At 35.5% G+C, this 20,630-nt stretch overlaps 1 protein-coding gene across 2 annotated transcripts in view; it reads right to left on the bottom strand.

The window, feature by feature from the left end:
• WAPL (WAPL cohesin release factor) overlaps positions 1 to 20,630 on the bottom strand; it is a 93,938-nt gene that overhangs the window by 15,160 nt on the left and 58,148 nt on the right. For both annotated transcript variants that reach the window (XM_030334020.2, XM_030334021.2), the window contains exons 5-12: positions 13,200 to 13,295; positions 11,768 to 11,920; positions 11,379 to 11,515; positions 10,551 to 10,662; positions 8,422 to 8,649; positions 4,805 to 4,916; positions 3,691 to 3,788; positions 2,672 to 2,748 (exon numbers count right to left, since the gene is read on the bottom strand). In XM_030334020.2, coding sequence (XP_030189880.1) covers positions 2,672 to 2,748; positions 3,691 to 3,788; positions 4,805 to 4,916; positions 8,422 to 8,649; positions 10,551 to 10,662; positions 11,379 to 11,515; positions 11,768 to 11,920; positions 13,200 to 13,295 — 1,013 coding nt within the window. The remainder of the gene's footprint in view (positions 1 to 2,671; positions 2,749 to 3,690; positions 3,789 to 4,804; positions 4,917 to 8,421; positions 8,650 to 10,550; positions 10,663 to 11,378; positions 11,516 to 11,767; positions 11,921 to 13,199; positions 13,296 to 20,630) is intronic.

Below are 20,630 nucleotides of genomic sequence, written 5' to 3'. Positions count from 1 at the left end.
GCAGGAATACTCTTTGGTAAGGGAGAATAAAACATAATAACAACTAGAACACAAGCCTTAAAGGTACTAAATGTGATACAAAATTTACAAATGTAAGGCCAAAAAATAAGACCCAGGGGAAACCTACAGATCTACTGGAAACTAAAGACTACCAGAAATTTGAATACTGACTGGATGTATGATAACATTAAGTCAATAATTTACAGGGTATGAAAACAGTATTGGGGTTACACCACTCATTCATTCATTCATTCGTTTAGAATTTTGGGGCCAGTGCCTGGGTGGCTTAGTCGGGTAAGTGTCTGACTTTGGCTCAGGTCGTGATCTTGCAGTTCCTGAGTTTAAGCCCTGCATCGGGCTCTGTGTTATCAGCCCAGACTGCCAGATGATTTTAACTAAGAAATTAACTTTAAAAAATTTTAAGTAATATTTACACCCAACGTGGGGCTCAAACTCACAACCCTGAGATCAACAGTCGCAAGCTCCACTGACTGACCCAGCCAGGCACCCCTGTGGTTACATCTTTTAAAGAGTCCTCTTTTAAGAGACTTTATATACTCAGGTATTTAATGGATTAATGAAATCTGTAATTTGCTTCAAAATAATTAATACAGAAGAGTTATCAACAGGGTTACAAATAGAAGCAAGACGGGCCATGGTTGATGATTATCCAAGCTTAATGGTACATACATCAAGATTTATCATACTACTAGGGCGCCTGGATGGTTCAGTCTGTTAAGTGTCCGATTCGTGATCTCAGCTCAAGTCATGATTTCAGTTTTTGTGAGTTCGAGCCCTGCCTGGACTCTGTGCTGACAGCGCAGAGCCTGCTTAAGATTCTCCCTCTTTCTCGGCCCCTCCCCGGCTCGCACTCTCTCTCAAAATAAATAAATAAACTTAAAAAATAAAAAAAAAGGATTTATCATACTACTTTGTCTATTTTTGTCTGTGTTTGAAATGCAGTAAAATAAGGATTAAAAACACATGAACTCGAGTCAGGCTACAGTGGGCTTTTGATTTCATTCCAAGGACTATGAACACACATCCAAGGCCAATAAGGAACCAGAGATTTGGGCCATTTGCAACTATGTGGATGGAACTAGAGGGTATTACGCTAAGTGAAATTACTCAGAGAAAGACAAATATCCTATGACTTGACTCATATGAGAACGTTAAGATACAAAACAGATGAACATAAGGGAAGGGAAGCAAAAATAATATAAAAACAGGGAGGGGGACAAAACATAAGAGACTCTTAAATATGGAGAACAAACAGGGTTGCTGGAGGAGTTGTGGGAGGGGGGATGGGCTAAATGGGTAAGGAGCACTAAGGAATCTACTCCTGAAATCATTGTTGCACTATATGCTAACTTGGATGGAAATTAAAAAATAAATAAATCATTAAAAAAAAAAGGAACCAGAGATTTGGCATTGGGGATTATATTTACAAAGCAGAGATTTGGGAAAGTTAAGCCCCTGTGGTATTGGGCTGGACAGGCTGAAGGCGGGATATCAAGAACTAGGATGGAGATTAGGAAGAGGCTGTTGTACTAAACTTGAACCAAGGCTGGAAACATAACTGGAAATTTCATGTGAACTGAGGTGATAGCATTAACCTAATGTCATGCAAGTTGGGCAGAGAGAGTACAATAGAGAGAGCTACATATAGATCTGGAAAAACACATATAAACGACAGGAGAGGGTTAGAAAAGGTCATTTACAATAAAAATAAGGACTAATAATTAGTTTTTACCATATCTAAGAATTATTTATGCATACACATATATATTAACATCATAATATATACATTGTGTACAATAAGACATTTAAAAATCATTTAAAATATTTTAATATGTTACAAATATACCATTTAAAACATTTTTGAAAATGTCACATATAACATATATTAGCATATATACAAATTATCTTTAGTAACAACAACCTTAGGTAGGTAGATGCAATTATTACCCCCTTCTAAAGCACTTGTAGCGAGTAAATGACTTGCCCAAGGTCACAGGGCTAAAGTTATGAAGCTGGGATCCATACTCAGTCTTTCTGGCTCCATAATCGGCACTCCTAACTTTTGTACTACACTGTACTACCTCTTGTTCACAGAACTTGACAAAAGTGTTTTATGAAGGAAGGTGATACAATCATACTTCCTTTATGGTCAACTCAAATGCCTTTTTTTTTTTTTTTTTTTATACACTTTATTTTTTGAGAGACAGAGAAGAGACAGAGTGCAAGTAGGGGAGGGGCAGAGAGGGAGACAGAATCCAAAGCAGGCTCAAGGTTCCAAGCTATCAGCACAGAGCCCAACAGAGGGCTCAAACCCATGAATGAGAGATTATGACCTGAGCTGAAGTTGGATGCTCAATTGACTGAGCCACCCAGGCACCCCCTTTTTAAAATGTTTTTAATGTTTGCTTATTTTTGAGAAAGAGACAGAGACAGAGTGTGAGTGGGGGAGGGGCAGAGAGAGGGAGACACAGAATCCAAGGCAGGCTTCCAGGCTCTGAGATGACAGCGCAGAGCCCGATGTGGGGCTCAAACTCACAAACTGTGAGATCATGATCTGAGCCGAAGTCGGAAGCTTAACCAAGTGAGCCACCCAGGCGCCCCTCAACTCAAATGCTTTGAATAAACAGCATGATATTTCAAAAAAACTTACTTAGCTGAAGAAACAATGAGCTGTGAATCTTTATATGCTATCAAGTAGCTTTGATTCTCTGGGTTATGTACTGTTACCTAAAAGGGAAAAATATGAAATAATTGTGGCAATACACAGCTTTTATTCATTTACATACAACATACGATCCCTTGTACAGTAAAGACAAAGATAGGGAAGAATCAGCCCTTGTCATCTAAGGGAATAACCAACATGTTCCATATTTAGAATAATAGAGCTATTCCTCTGTTATAAAATTAAAGCATTTTTACAACTGTTTGCTCATAAGTAACATTCTGAACTACACATTCACTGTAATGAATTACCAATCACTCTCAATGTCAGAAAAGAGCAGTCTCTAACTTATAAACTATTAAAGTCCCTAAATGGATTAATTTAGAATAAAAAAATGCTACCTGTTTAATGTAATGCACCTGAAGCACTCTAAAAGAGCAGGAAAAATTTCAATTTTGTCTACACCAAGAACTTTTAATTCTATATTATCCTGAAATGCACTGCCAGCATAAATTATAACCTACACCGAACTAGGTTTAATCATTCATAAAAGCCAAAGAACAAATATACTTATGGCATACACAGTTCAACAGTAGCATTCTTCAAAGTCAAATATTATTAAGAGCTGTGATTATGATCTGGCTCAAATAGCTAAATCAAGAAAATCCTTATTGATTAAAAAAACAAAACAAAAACCTGACAGCTCTTAATTACCATTTTCCACAAACAATATATTTAAGCAGAATTCCACATTAAGGAAAGAACAAGGACATTTTATAATAAAAACAAACTTAACCTGCAAGGTTTCCTAAAGAGTGACAATATGCATTCTTAAACCAAACTGGTTATTTAGCTTGTTCATTAACACTGGCTGCTCAACGAATGCATTATAATTTCAGTTTGGATTAGCAAAGTAAACTTTTGGGATACTTCATAAAAAATATCTGACGGTCTCTCACCCACTCAGTCACAATTTTCTCAACATAGTTGTCCATACTTATACTCACACTTTCTAAAACTCGTAAACATCTCTCTGCTCCCCATAATGAGGCTACTAGTTTCTCTTCATCTTCATCACTACTTAAATGATCCACACATTCTTTCACTAGGAGAAACAAAATGGATACAAAATTAGTATGTCTCATCACCTCAATATTTATCTCCTTAACTAACATTAAATGCCATCTGCACCCACGAACATGCCAGAACCTCTCTGAATATAATTTATTCTGAGTTTTATAGAACACTGAAATGTTGAAATATAGGAGACTCTTATTGTTGCTCTTTTATTTCCATAACTCCCCAATATCAGAGTGCTAATGGCTTTTCCTTTAAAAGTCAGAGATTTGCAAGATGCTGCTAAAAGAACAGATCTTGGGTCACCTGGGTAATCAGTAAGTTGAGCATCTAATTCTTGATTTTGGATCAGGTCAGGATCTCACGGTTTGTGAGATCAAGCCCCACGAGCAGAGTCTGCTTAGGATTCTCTCTATCCTTGCTCTCTGCTCCCCCCCTCCCCCCCCCCCGCCCCGGTTACATTCACGTGTTCCCTCCCTCCCTCTCTCAAATAAACATTAAAAAAAATAAAATAACAGGGATGCCTGGGTAGCTCAGTTGGTTAAGCATCCAACTCTTGATTTCGGCTTAGGTCATGATCTCACGGTTTATCCCTTTGTGGGAACGAGCCCCGTGTCGGAGCCTACTTGGGATTCTCTCTCCTCCCTCTCTCTCTCAAAATAAACAAACATTTAAATATATATATATCTTAAAAAAAAAAAAAAAGTAAAATATGTTTAAATTGATGCCATTATTTTTTTGAAGTATGTAAATAGATTATTTTCTTCAGGCTTTAAGTAACATTAAAAATGTTGGGGCGCCTGGGTGGCGCAGTCGGTTAAGCGTCCGACTTCAGCCAGGTCACGATCTCGCGGTCCATGAGTTCGAGCCCCGCGTCAGGCTCTGGACTGATGGCTCAGAGCCTGGAGCCTGTTTCCGATTCTGTGTCTTCCTCTCTCTCTGCCCCTCCCCCGTTCATGCTCTGTCTCTCTCTGTCCCAAAAATAAATAAACGTTGAAAAAAAAAAATTTTTTTTTAAATGTTATATACATGTGTATGTCATACCTTTATCTACAATATGATCCAGACCACCCAAAAGCCGGAGTTCTTCTTTAAACCAGTCTCCTGCTCGTTTAGAAGTAAGGGACAGCAAGGTCTCCATAGCTAAATGCCCAGTCTAAAAATCAGAGGCATCATTAATGAATATTGAATCTTGGGTGAGATTTCTGAGGCAACACTTCTACAGATTGTTTTACTTTAGAAAAGTTCACTGCATGCTACCAGCCCATAGTATTTTTTGTAACAGTAAGTGCTTTCATAAGTAAAACTGAACTAATTTTTATCAGGCTAGTCTAAGTTGAAGAAACACTTTAAACCACTGGCTTGTTTTTACAGAGAAAACCCCTTATTAAAAGTAGTCTATCTAGGAGCAGCTGGGTGACTCAGTCCATTAAGTATCCAACTTGTGGTTTCAGCTCAGGTCATAATTCTGCAGTTCATGGGTTTGAGCAGCCCTGAATCGGGTTCCGCACTGACAGCATGGAGACTGCTTGGGATTCTCTGTCTCCCTCTTTCTTCCCCTCCCCTGCTCGAGATCTCTCTCTCTCTCAAAACAAATAAATAAGCTTAAAAGAAAGAAGTCTATCGACCCCTGGCTTGCTCAGGGCATAGAACATGTGGCTCTCGATCTTAGGGTTGTGGGTTAGAGCCCCACATCAGGCACGGAGCTCACTTAAAAAAAAAAAAAAAGTCTATCATTTGTCAATTCAATAAAATAAATGCTGATACTGTTCTTTCTATAGAACAGAGGCACAAAGATAGAAAAATAGGACTGTTGAATCAAAGTGCCTATGTATTAACTGTAATACACTATATTGGAATAATTTACCACAAAGGTTGTAACATTTAACTCTAGGAACAAAGTGTAGGTGTTATCAGTACACCTTGCTTTTGAATCCTCAAAAGCACTAGCTATCACTTTAAATTTTTGCCAAAGGATAAAAAATGATATCTTATTGCTTTGGTTTGAATTTTTCGAACTATAGTAAACTTGTACATTTTTTCCACATATTTATAAGCTAACTGTATTTCTTCTACTCTGAGTCCCTGTCAGTAATTCTTTATTTTCCTTGCAAAGCTGCTTGGGATTTTTTGCTTGTTTTGTTTTTAAATTCTGTATATTTTCTTATCTCTTCTGAATAAAAATCCTGTTACTTTTAGGGTTTCAGATTCACTAGTCTTGAACTTGACATGCAGTGTTAGCAGCCTGGATACACATGATATGTCTATCATGACAAAATTATATGTAAATAATGATTGAAGACCATCACTACAGTAAGCCCAGAATAGTAAAGTCACGACAGTAAAGTCAGTAGTATTTACAACCGGACCAGAGTTTTTCTTTCTCTTCATTTGCCTTTAATTATTCATTTTCTTTCTTATTATGTTTCTTTTTAAAAGCATACAGCCACCCCCCCCAAGAAAGAACAATCTGGTTCCTGTAACAATATGGAACTTCAGCATAACAAAATTAGCAAAGCTGATAAGACCTGGTTTTCTTTCCAAAGCTTCTTTCCTTTCAAAGATACAAGTTTACATTAAGTCCTCCTGGTTTGGAACTGAATATAAATATTTAGAAATGGAAAAAACAGAGCTTACCAGCAAAAATCTTACTAGTATTACAGATTTAGAGGAGATCTAGAATATTTTAGTCTATTCATTAAAAAAACAAGGTTGATGTCCAAGGTGACATATATAGAATGAGAAATTGTCACTATAAAAACAGATTCTGTTTTGCCCAATTCTCATTCTAAGTCCCTGAAAGAGTAATTTAATGAGATCAGTTCAGGTATATTAGCTCAAGAGTCATAGTAGTAATAAAGCTGAAGCCTAATGAGGCTTTCTTTGTTAAGGACGAACGGGAATAGTAATTTGATGCCAATATACAGCAAACAATCATTAAGTTTTTATGCTAAAAGGGGCCTTGGTTTGTCTCTATCAACATAAAAAGGATTGTTTGATATGTTAAGCTATATTCATTAAAAACAGCCTATAAATCAAACATTTTATATGCAAACTGGAATAGTCCTTAAAGAGTTAAAGCACAATCAAATCATTAATCAGAATACTAACCAGCAACTGTTAGCTCTCAGTTATGTGAATTATACCTGAAAACATATTTTAAATTATCTTCCCAAGGTGCATCAGGAATAGGAATGTATTTTTAAGAAGTTAAGCAGTTAATAAAAAACCAAAACTAATGTGTAGGGGAACAGTCACTGTACAAAACAATGTCTACTGTACAATTTAAAACAAATACAACATTCAAGTATAGCTGAAGTTGGGAGGAAAAAGAGGCATCCTAAAATTAGCAACTGTGTTCTCATTTTAACCATGTAAGTAAATTACTTAATACAACATAAGAAAGTTATTATACCGCTATTTGCCACCCTAATAAATTCAACAAACCATAGACAAATTTCAAGGAACAAGTTTATCATCATGCTCTTTAACAGCAAATGCTTGGAAAGAATCTAAATGTTGAACAATATGGGAAACTCCCACAAAAAAGATACATTTATTCAATGATGCAGAAAATAAAAATCTCATTTATTTTCATATCATTAAAAAATTTGTACGCATTGCAAAAGGTTAAAGGAAAATAAAAATTACATATATATTTTAATGTAGTATACAAACAATGTGGTGACGTACAGGGATCTTTATCCACCAGCTGAGCATAACAGCTATTTTCCCAACTTTACTAAGTACTGAATACATTCAATTCTATATCTTGTCTTTTAATGTTCACCTACTTTCCCCTCAAACCCCACTTTATACAAATCACCGACTCTACCTTAATTAAACAGAGCACTACCCCTAAATCATATTTAATTACTACAAAGCATTCTATAATTTTTGAGGCAAATGCTGCAGTCTTCAGTTTATTAGTAGTCAGTAGAAAAAACAATGCTAATACAGTTTTGATATTGGAAATATCTCAAAGTCAGATTATATATAAACAAACAACCTTTTTTCAAAATGACAAGGCCAATTATCTTCTACTGACCTAGTAACCTGTGGGGATACTACTGATTCTACAAGTAAAGCAGCCAAAGGAAAGGAGAACTAGAATCAACCAGAAGCAACACAGTCATCTTAAACTTCGGGAGTTGTGTTGAGCCTAAGGGTTACTGGCCATGACCCCAATTGCTGCTGGCAGGAAACTTCTTTCAGAGCCTTGGGCCTTTGAGGAGTTAACCAGACACCTTGAGATACTCTGGAATATGTGAATGCTCATTTAAACGGCCCCTGAAAATCCTCTGGATCTTTATTCCTGAAACCTACAGAGAGTAAGAATTCAAATTCCTAACAGTCTAAATATAGTTAATACACTAAAAAAATAAACAAAATAAACAAAACAAAAAACAAACAAAAAAAACCAAGCAAGACAAAAGGACAGACAGAACACAACAGAAAATTTACTGGCAAAAAATCTAAATATAGATGGGCTAGTTTAGGCAGGGAACAGAATCATGCTCAGAGCTAAGCCTTAGAAGAACTTGCCCAATTGTTGACCAGGAGATTAAATGATCTGTCCAAAGTCACACACCTGCTGTGACTAATTTAAAACTTTCTGAAAGTAATTTTCATTTTATAATGGACGGAAGGAAGAAACCTACCGTTATATTTTCTAGATCAAGATGCTTGTTGTGGACAGTTTCACAGAGTCTTCGAATTTTTTCTTTGATTTTGTTCATGTCTTTTTCATTCAGTAGCTTAGCTGAAGAAGCATCTTGTTCCAGTTCCAGAAGTCGAATCATTAGATCTAGGCTAGCTCTATCAAGATCCATGTTCAAACGATCTCTACTCAGTATGTACATGAGGGCTGCTGTACAAAGGGACAGATTCTTCAACAGACAAAAATAAAAGTTAATGTACACAACTGGTGACAATTTCATTTATGAGACTGTTCTGAGATTTGTTGGAAGCCTTAAAAATGTTACATTCATTGCAAACTGCCCCCTTAAGGGGCATACTCTAGGAAAATATGAATTAAATGAATAAAGGTCTGTTACTTAAAATTTTCCTTTCTATCAGTACTTAAAATTTTCCTTTCTATCAGTGCTCCCTATATGCATGCTCCCAAACTAGAAAAATGTTAAGTGGAATTACATATTTTCTTAGCCATTCTGTGCTAAGAGTTTATAAAACATTTTTTCCAGCTACACACACACACACACCCCCCTGTTTTTATACAATAGTTCACTTTAGGATATTATAGTTGATAAAGTTGAATTTCAATTTTAAATCAAGAGCATGTTTTAAAATCTGTACCACTTATTTTTTTTTTCTATAAAATAAACACAGCTGAGTTTGTGTCAACACTATAAAGTTAAGATGCTCAAATAAACATATTTAGACTCATTTCTTTAAAATAAATCAAGCAGGAGGTGCCTGGCTGGCTGGCTGGCTCAGTCAGTAAGTGTCTGATGCTGGGCTTAGGTCATGATCTTGCAGTTTATGGGTTCAAGCCCCACATCGGGCTCTGTGCTAAAAGCTCAAAGTCTGGAGTGTGCTTCAGTTTCTGTGTCTCCCTCTCTCTCTCACCCTCCTCCACTCATACTCTGTCTCTCTCTCTCAAAAGTGAATAAACATTAAAAAAAATGTTTTCACATTAATATAATGTGCTCTCAAAATCATTGAGATCAGGCAGTTATTAGCATACTCTGCTTATAATAGATACTAAAAGCCAGAGTACTGAGGTAATATATTTTAGGTAACCATTAATATTAACAAAATGGTCTATGTTGGGATAGTCTAACATTTGGAGTATTTTGTACTTACACTTATTTCATATGTACAGAAACGTAATTATCTAAAGATTTAAACTCTAAATCTCCCAAAGTAGAAAAATTTTTGACTAGGTGACTAATTAAATGCTTACAGAGCAAATTATTTTTAGAAATTAGGACGTCACAGTATAGGCCTTGGGATATCCACTGCCCCCAAGAGCACACACTAATGCCTTGGTCCTCTCCTAACTGTGTAACAAAGCAAATTAATTCTTAGTTCTTTTCTCTTCCTCTCATTGTTCTGTATCTGCTACAACTTGGCAATGGAGTTCTCCCAACTCAGGGTTAAGTACACTGTTCTCAGTTTCAGAATATTCACTATCAAACTGTGTCACCTAATCTGCATTTAAAACATAATTTCCTTGAGCAAAAATATAATAAAATGATCTGAAAACACCACTACTGATAATGATAAATGATTTTTTCCCCAATTTGAAAAATGTTAAACCCAACTTTTATTACATATGCTTGATTTTTAAGAGATAGTGTCAAAGCCATAATGAAAATGAGATTTCTTTTCACAATGGGCTAGAACTAGATTCAACATCCAAACAAAATGTCTAAATATTTTTTTAAATTTCAAACCATTTTTCTCATGCTTTCAATAGAATAATTAAAGATTTTTTTTCAGCATCTTATGATTAAAGGAAATCAATGCATACAGAATTAAATATTCAGTATAGTATGGTATAGTATGTTAGGTATGAAATCAGAATGATGTTTTAATAGTATAAATTAACAAATTAAGAGAAAACAGGGTCATGAGAAAACATCCTTAAATAATGTATTAAGCAAAAAACTTCTAGCATTAAGCTCTATATATTCAGCAAATAAAACTAACTGAACCCAAAATTAGGAAATACTCATATATGAATAACCAATGAAGATATTTTTCAATAGCTAAATAGACTAAAATTTTAAAATAATGCTTCCTAATCCCAGAAACTTAAAAATACCTGATGGTGCTGGGAATCATCCAAGGTTTTAAAAACCATTGCTACCATTCCGTGTGCTCTCAGGTGCATTCGAAAACTGGGCATGGCACATTTAGTAGCCAAGCTAATAACACTAGGAGAAAACAGACTAGGTTAGGGGGACTGAAAATAGCTAGTGCATTAGTTTTTTGTTTGTGCAATACCAAAACAAGCAAATGGGGAGAGGTGAGGGGTGTCAAAGCACTACCCATTGAGATCACAATATAAAACACATGGGCAAAATGAATTATTAAAAACCTGTTGATGCATAGTGATTAGGTATGCTATATTAAAAAATGTAACTAACACACAGTAGTCTTTAGTGTATTACTACTACCATTAAAAGCGAAAGGTCTCAGCTACTTTTTGTAACTAACACTTTTGTTGTATCAGGACTATAGACAATGTTTGATTGGATATATTCCAATTGACTGGATAATTCAAACTAAGATATTCAATCTATTATAGTATGCAAAAGATGATCCAAATCAAAACATGCTTAAAACAAATTTATTACTTGTCGAAAATTTAGGGATGAAAAATAATTTTAATGATTTTTTTTAATGTAACACTTCTTTTAAGCATCTGTAAACTGAAGACTGTACTATGCTAAATGGCTATGATCATCCAACTTTCCATTGTCCATGTAGAATCAAGTTCCTCATGAGAAATCAATCACATTCTAACTTATCACTGACTATAAAATACATTCATGATAATAAACTCACAAATGTTTGGCTCTACTCGGCTGGAAAGTGTTAATAAGATATAGCATGCACATAATTATCAAATATAAAAATAAGATCTTACCTAAGGCAACGTGTGTTTAGAGGCTGAGTGCTCTTTAAGCCACTTAACAGGTACTCAATGTCATCAGTGAACTCTTGATTTTCACCAAATTCCACCACATCATTGAAGTGCTTCACATGCTGAACAACTGTATATAACTGCCAAGAAAAATAAGTCCTCCTCTTTTATAACCACGAACTAGCATACTTAAATCTACGGGCTTGCTGTACTTCATTTAAAAGCGTATAAAACAGTTCAAAATATGGCAACTAAAAGAAATGTTTTTAAAATCATTGGTAGTACTAGGAAAAGATAAGTTCGTGGATATCTGTTCAAGACATTAAAAGGCTAAATGTTACATACAAAAATCTATCCACGTGCATGCAGTAAAACTGTATATAGCTGCTTACTTCTTTGTCTTCTTTTCTGCATTTCAGTGCAGTAACTATATCTTGGTAGGGCTGAGTAGGTATTGTCACAGTTTTTATCACTTTGGGTGGTGGTGCAGGAGCCTTAAAAACTCCATCATCTTTTTGATTTGGTTCCTTTGAAGACAGCCTCACCTATTAATAAAGGTATTAAATTATTGTTCTAAATATAAAAAAATAGTAATAACTCATCTACCTAGTAAATTTGGCTTAAAAAAAAAGTGGGAAAAGCCTCTGAAAGGTCATAAAGGGCTACTTTGAAATTCCATGCACTACTAGGTAAGACTCAACAAAAGAACCACTCGGGAATTCTTTCTGGTCTTTTTTAACCTCAGATTTCACAGACAATCTATTATTTGTCTCCAGGACCATTAGAAGGAATAAAGAACCACAATTACATACATAACACTGAGAAAAGCTAGGAAAGGGACAATCAAACTACAACAGATAGACAAAAGAACTTTTAAAGTACAAGAATCTGGGGGCGCTTGGGTGGCTCAGTAGGTTAAGCATTCGACTTCGGCTCAGGTCATGATCTTGCGGTTTGTGAGTTCAAGCCCCGCATCAGGCTCTGTGCTAACAGCTCAGAGTCTGGAGCCTGCTTCAGATTCTGTATCCCCCCTTTCTCTGCCCCTCCCCCAATCATACAATGTCTCTCTCTGTCTCAAAAATAAACAAACACTAAAAAAAAGAAAAGGTACAAGAATCTTCAATTTAGGGTATAAATAGTCATAATGAAAGGCTGGTATATGATTACTAATAGACACAATGATGATTCTATACTAGTAAACACAGTTGAATGTACTCAACTTAAGGAGACAGGGAACTGTATATATAGAGATCTCTATCCCTAACTCTTTTGAATTCATCACTTGATAGCTCCAGATGACTGAGGTATTACCATTAACCTAGAAATATTAATCTATGGTCCTTTCAGTTATTCTGAAGAAAATAATTTGATAACCTTTTCAAATGTGTTTTGAACGGAAAGGTATTACTGGAATGAAGGATAAAGCTCTCCTCTGAAAAGTAAATGAACCACTCAAAGCTACTCTAAGATCTATGTAGGATGTAATTTATAATATAGCTCTAGTAGCTAATTACAAAATTCAAATATGGAATAATTTACCCTTAAAACACTAAATACAGTAATTCCAGAAAATGTGGGTCAAGGGCAAAAAGTGGTCCAATATTTTTTAAGGCTCTTATCTATAAACTAGTAGCACCAGATTTTCCATTATCCTGTCCATAATCCTCACTTTTCCAATGATTAAACTGAAGCCACTCAATTTTAATGAGGAAGTCCAAAATACACTGTTGAAATCAAAGATTTTCAAACTGTGAATAAAGATAGCAATGGCTTAATTTATAATCTATTAAACAAAAAATGAAATAAAATGTACAGTTCACTTACTGTGGCACTCTGAGGTTTTACTATTGGTGGCCCAGGCAGCTCTTCCGAGTCTGGATGGTTCCAATGTCTGGCATTATATACAGCTTTTGTAGGAGACTAGAAAGATGAGAAAAAGGTCACCTGTTTCCTTATTTTGCATCATTATAAAAGTAACTCATTTAATAAATAAAAATTCACTAAGAATAACTTAAATACATAAACATATATCCTAGACAAAGCAGGACAGACAACACCTAGCTTGTATTCCTACCGTGCTCTCATGCCTATGGAATCACTGTGGTATTCTGCCACAAAATCAACAATTAGTGCTGTGGGCAACTATTACCAATCTTGTACTAACTTACTTATCAACAGTCTACTCAACATATACTGTATTCCTCCTACTACTGATTCATGCTCCATATTCTTCCAGTGGTGGATATAAGGCAGCTTATGAAAAGTAATAAAGTTCCGTATATTCATATGTAAGTGAAACTATGGGGGGCCAGATGAGTACCATTACTGAGAAGTTTTCAAATTTTTAAAAAGTAGTTACATATATTTAAATAGTTAAATATTAGTAGTAACTATTAGTGTAAATTAGTAGTTACAAATTTTTAAAAAGTAGTTACATATATATATTTTAAAAAGTAGTTACCATATATTAACGTAACATATATTACATACAGTGGAATCTAAAGCAGTACTACATAATACATATATGATTTCTGCAGCAAAATGTCTGCATATTACATGAAGTGGGATAAAGATATAAATGAACATGCTCCACCTCAGTCCAGGTTAGTGTGCTGGCAAGTTAATTTAATATAAACTTAAAATAATTTTCAATTTTAACATTCTCAATTTCAGAATTGAGAATAAAGAACCATGAACCCCTATAATCAAATCCATAGAATCAAATCTGTATGAAAAGCACAAAAATCTTCACTTTTAAAAGGTGACTGATTGGGGCGCCTGGGTGGCTCAGTCGGTTAAGCGACCAACTTCGGCTCAGGTCATGATCTCACAGTCCGTGAGTTCGAGCCCCGTGTCGGGCTCTGTGCTGACAGCTCAGAGCCTGGAACCTGTTTCAGATTCTGTGTCTCCCTCTCTCTGACCCTCCCCCATTCGTGCTCTGTCTCTCTCTGTCTCAAAAATAAATAAACATTGGGGCGCCTGGGTGGCGCAGTCGGTTAAGCGTCCGACTTCAGCCAGGTCACGATCTCGCGGTCCGTGAGTTCGAGCCCCGCGTCAGGCTCTGGGCTGATGGCTCGGAGCCTGGAGCCTGTTTCCGATTCTGTGTCTCCCTCTCTCTGCCCCTCCCCCGTTCATGCTCTGTCTCTCTCTCTGTCCCAAAAATAAATAAATGTTGAAAAAAAAAAATTAAAAATAAATAAATAAATAAATAAACATTAAAAAAAATTAAAAAAAAAAGGTGACTGATTAAACAAAAGCTGAGAACACTTTTGCCATTCTTTACAAAAGTTATGTTCAAGTTTATTCTTTAATCGTCAAATAAATGTTTGATCTCCTTAAGAGATTTTCTGTTTATAAGAGTATAATAACTCACACTTTCAGTACTACAGACAAAAAATAGAAGTACAAGTTGGGAGGTGCCTGGGTGGCTCAGTTGGTTAAGCACCTGACTTGATTTTAGCGTTCAAGTCATGATCTCATGGTTCTGTGGGTTCAAGTCCCATGTCAGGCTCTGCGTTGATAGTTCAGAGCCTGCTTGGGATTCTCTCTCTCTCCCTCTCTCTCTGTCCCTCCCCTGCTGGCACTTGCTCACTCTAAATAAATATACAAACTTAAAAAAAAAAAGTACAAGTTGGGAAACATACTTTTAAGACAGGCCAAAAATTTACATAACCAATAACCTTCCTCCCTCACTAGCTGCAGTAAACGAACATAACAGGAACCAAGCATCAAAGTTATCTTTTTCCAAATACTATCTTTAAAACAACCATGTTGTGACATCAAGGTAACAGTGTAAGCTCTACAATAACTAGTTTATTGAAAGATAAAGTTTAAGTTGATTTGCATATTAAATGTGTCAGAAAAATCGTAATACTAAAAGGAATCCTACTTTGAAACTTGCATAGTCTCTCACCTATACTACGTATATAAACCCATTATTCTTACATACCGGCTTACATAAAGTGAGGATGCATTAGTAATCTAAAGCAATTTATGCACTCCAACAATGATTTAATCAGGCCTCTTGAGGTACTACCACATAGAAAAGATCCAGCACAAATTTTAAAATCTAGCTCTCTATTTCTTACTGTTCTTCTCTCAAACATCAGCTATATAATCCATATGCCTGCTAGTTGTTAGATTCTTCATTTAAGCAACTTCTGACACCCAAAGCATAGTCGTGAGCCCAGGAAGTTAAAGGACAGTTGGAAAGAACAGGTAACTCAAAGCCCAATCACTATACTTCTTTTTAAAAAGCACTGATCTCCAATAATAATCTTCTGGATAATAATAAGGTATTTGGTTTCACAGGTAACAAAACAGCAGGGCAGATCTAAATTAAATAGACCACCTTCCAGTTAACTGTGAGTGGTGATATACCTAAGCAGACTTAGGAACCAGATGGTCTGTATTAAAATCCAGATGAACAGTAAGCTCTACTATTAGTTACTAAACATTTTACTTATCTGAGAATTAAATGAAAATATATAAAACATTTAGAAGAGTGCCGAAAAGAATATGTGCTCTGTTAAGTATTACCTATTATTAATAATATTAATGGTAATAGTTGCTAAGTGATGATGTGTAATTCTGACACTAGCATCTCCAAAAGAAAATTGGGAATATGTGGTCTATTCATCTAACAGAGAATTGCAATGAAGAAATGAAATAACTGACATGAAAACACATCTTACCAAGTATTACTGTTATAAAAATCAGACTGGGATACACTATTCTAACTCATCTCAAAAGTCTTTGAACAATATCATTGATGAATACAGATGGAAAAACTCTCAACAGAATACTAGAAAACTGAATTCAACAGCACACTAAAAGGATCATATACCATGACCAAGTGGGATTTATCAGTGGAATGCAAGAAAAATTATCAATGGAATGCAAGAATAATTCAAAATATGAAAATCAACCAATGTGATAAATCAAACAGAATGGACAAAATTCTGTCCATCATCACAATTTGGTGCAAAAAAAAAAAAAAAAAAAAGCATTTGACAAAACTGAACAGCCTTTCATGATAAAAACACTCAACAAACTAGGAATACAAGGAAATTACCTAAATATAATAAAAGTCACATATTAAAAGCCCCAAACTAACACACTCAACAGTAAAAAACTGAAAGGTTTTCCTTCAAGATCAGTATTAAGGCAAGAATGGCCATTCTCACCAATTCTATTTAACATAGACATACCAAAAAGTAATTAGGCAAGATAAAAAAAATAAAAAATATCCAAATTGGAAAAGAAGTACAATTTTATCTGTTAATAGATGACACAATCTTGTGTGTAAGAAAACTCAAAAGATTCCCCCCAAAAACCCCAGACTGTTAGAACTAATAAATATATTCACTTAAGTTGTACAATACAAACTCAACATACAAAAATCTGTTGCATTTCTATACAATTACAAAAGAACAATCCAAATCCAAAAAGGAAATGAAGAAAACCCCATTTACAAAAGCATTAAAAAAAAAAAAAAAAAAAAAGAAAAGAAAAAAGAAAAAGAAACCTGAGGAATAAACTAAGGAAGCAAAAGACTGTACACACTGACAGGTACAAAACATTACTGAAATAAATTAAGAAGACACAAATAAATGGAAAGACATCTTGTGTTCATGGATTGTAAGGCTTAATATTGTTAAAATGGCCATACTACCCAAAGAGAGCTATAGGTTCAATGCAATTCCCATCAAAATCCCAATGTATTCTTTACAGAAAAGATAAAACACAAACTTAAAATTCATATGGAATCACAAAAGACCTTGAATTGCCCAAACGATCTTCACAAAGAACAAAAAAACTGGAGGCCTCACACTTCCTGGTACCAAAACACATTATAAGGGCACCTGGGTGGCTCAGTTGGTTGAGCATCTGGCTGTGGCTCAGGACTACATCAAACTGAAAGATTTCTACACAGCAGAGGAAACAATCAAAAGAATAAAAAGGCAACCTATAAATGGAAGAAATATTTGCAAACCATATATTTAATAAGGGGTCACTATCCAAAATATATAGGGAATACCTACAATTCAATCTCACAAAAAACCAAATCAAAACTGATTTAAGAAATAGGCAAAGGACTTGAACAGAAATCGCTCCAAAGAAGAGAAAGAAACAACAGGTTTCTGAAAAGTTCATCATCACAAATCACATGTGAAATGTAAGTAAAAATCGTAATAAATATCACCTTACACCCATTAGAATGGCCATTATAAAAAAAAACCCAGAAAATAACAAGTGTCGGTAAGGATGCAGAGAAAAACTGGAATACACGTGCACTGGCTGGTGGGAATTTAAATGGTGCAGCCACTATGGAAAACAATTGAGGAACAGGAGATTCCTCAAACACGTTAAAATAGAACTTCCCTCAATAGCCAAACTATGGAGAGAATCCAAATGTCCATTGATTTATGAATGGATAAAGATGTAGTGTGTACGTACACACACACACACACACACACACACACACACACACACACACACGATGGAATATTACTCAGCCATCAAAAAGAATGAAAAAGAATGAAATCTTGCCACTGGCAATAACATGGATGGAGCTAGAGAGTATAATGCTAAATGAAATAAATCAGAGAAAGGCAGATACTATATGATTTCACTCATATGTGGAATTTAAGAAACAAAACAGATGATGGGGCAGCTAGCTGGGTGGCTCAGTCAGTTGAGCATCCAACTTCAGCTCAGGTCATGATCTCGTGGTTCATGGGTTCAAGCCCTGCATTGAGCTCTGTGCTGACAGCTCAGGGCCTGGAGCCTGCTTCAGATTCTGTGTCTCCCTCAATCTCTCTCTGCCCCTCCCCTGTTCACACCGTGTCTCTCTCTCTCTCAAAAATAAATACACATTAAAAATTTTTTAATTAAAAAAAAAACAGATGAACATATGGGAAGGGGGAGAGAAGAGAGGGAAACAAACCACAAGAGACTCTTAATGAAATCAAACTACGGGTTGACAGAGGAAGGTGGGTGGGAGATGGGCTAGATGGGTGATGGCTATTAGGAAACTTGTGATGCGCACTGGGTGTTGTATCTAAGTAATGAATCACTGAATTCTAACCCTGAAACCAATACTGCACTGTATGTTAACTAAAAATTTTAAATTAAAAAAAAAAAAAGGAAAAAAAATAGAACCAATTATCAAAAAAATTCAAATCAAGATCTTGAAAATTTTTCACTCTCATGGTCACTGTAGCATTATTCACAATAGCCAAGAGGTGAAAACCTATCAAAAGATGAATGGATAGGGGCACCTGGATGGCTCAGCTGGTAGAGCATGCAACTCGATCTCAGGGTTGTGAGTTCGAGCCCTACGTTAGGTGTAGAAATTGCTTAAAAATAAAATTTTTAAAAAGAAAAAAACCACGGATACAGAGAACGTGATATATCCATACAATAGACTATTATCAGCCATAAAACAGGAAAATCCTATCATATGCTACAATACTGATGAACCTTTAGGATGTTATGCTAAATGAAGTAAGCCTAACAGGACTAATACTGCATGATTCCACTTATGTAAGGTATGTAAAGTAGTCAAACTCATACAAAAAGAAAGCAGAGTAGTAGCCAGGACCTTAAGGGAGGTGGGAAATAAGGGGCTGCTGCTATTCACTGCATACAAAAAAAATAATATAAAATGAAAAAGTTCTAGTGTTCTGTTGTATAACATTGTGCTTATAGTTAACAATTAATACTGTATTGTACACTTAGAAATTTCCTAAGAGGTAAATTCCATGTTGTGTTTACCAAAATAAATTCTTTTTGAAAAGCCCCTAAAGCCTAACAGGATACAGAATAACCAAATAACTTATATTAAAGGGACATATTCAAGGAACTTTCTATTTACTCTGTTGAACAAAGAGATTTAGTAATACTGTTATTTTATTTTTTAAATGTATGTATGTATGTATGTATGTATGTATGTATGTATGTATGTATTTATTTTTGAGAGAGAGCGAGCAGGTATGGAGGCACACATGGGGAAGGGGCAGAGAGAGAGAGGGAGACGGAAAATCCAAAGCAGGCTCACAGCTGCCAGGACAGAACCCTATGTGCAGCTCAAACTCATGAAAAGATGAGATCACAAGATCATGACCTGAGCCGAAGTCGGACACTTAACTGACAGAGCCACCCAGGCACCCCAGTAATACAGTTATTTTAAAAGTTTTTGTAGGGTGATTGGGTTGTTCCATTGGTTAAGCATTCACCTCTTGATTTCAGCTCAGGTCATGATCTCAGGGTTTGTGGGATCAAGTCCCACATCTGCTTGGGATTCTTCTCTCTCTCTCTCTCTCTCTCTCTCTCTCTCTCTCTCTCTCTCTCTGCCCTTCCCCCCACTCATGGCTCATGCTCTCAAAATAAATAAACTTTAAAAAAAGGTTTTGACTTTTTACCATTTTAGTACTTAAAATGAAAGTGGATCTAATTAGATCCTCAACTATTATTTCAAAGTTTTATGTGATTAATATAGGTTTAATAAAGGGAGGAGGAGATGAAGATACATACTATTATCTAAAAATTAAAATAAAAAAATCTGCAGGTGGCATGCACATGGACACACAAGGGGCAATGGTTGGGGGGTAAGGACAACACTGACAGACTCTGAGCTCTTTACATCATTCCAAAATGATGTATGACAACTGCACATGCACTGAAGTGAATTGTTTATGGAGACTACACAAAAATACTATCTCACATGCTAAGTTCACTCAGTGAAAGTGACTGTGTATAGTACCTGCAAAAATACCACTTAAGAATCGACTTTTCATGGAAGATGAAATCATCCTTATCATTCAGCAACCTAGCTAAGTTTAAACTAGGTCATTCTGACTGCACCACTACACTAGGCTTACCTTTAATCTCGTTAATTTTATTCTCGCTTAAAAACCAGACATACCACATTAAACAAATTCCTTAACTTTTTGCTGTGTTAAAATATTTGTGGGTTCTGTTCGTTCTGTAATCTAATAAGGAGAATATTACAAAATAAGTAAGAAAGCTCCTTAAGAATACTCAAACATTTGGGGTGCCTAGGTGGCTCAATTGATTAAATGTCCGACTCTGGGTTTCAGCTAAGGTCATGATCTCACAGTTTGTGGCTCAGAGCCTGCTTGGGATTCTCTCTCTCTCTCAAAACAAACAACAAAAAAGGAGCACTGTAACATTTTTTTAAGTTAAAATGTTCATTTATTTTAGACAGGGACAGAACGTGAGTGGGGAAGG

The sequence above is a fragment of the Lynx canadensis genome, chromosome D2 (genome assembly GCF_007474595.2).
Source record: "Lynx canadensis isolate LIC74 chromosome D2, mLynCan4.pri.v2, whole genome shotgun sequence".
Classification (NCBI taxonomy): domain Eukaryota; kingdom Metazoa; phylum Chordata; class Mammalia; order Carnivora; family Felidae; genus Lynx; species Lynx canadensis.
The sequence above is the reverse complement of the archived record's forward strand: the minus strand, read 5'-3'. Positions and strand labels throughout refer to the sequence as shown.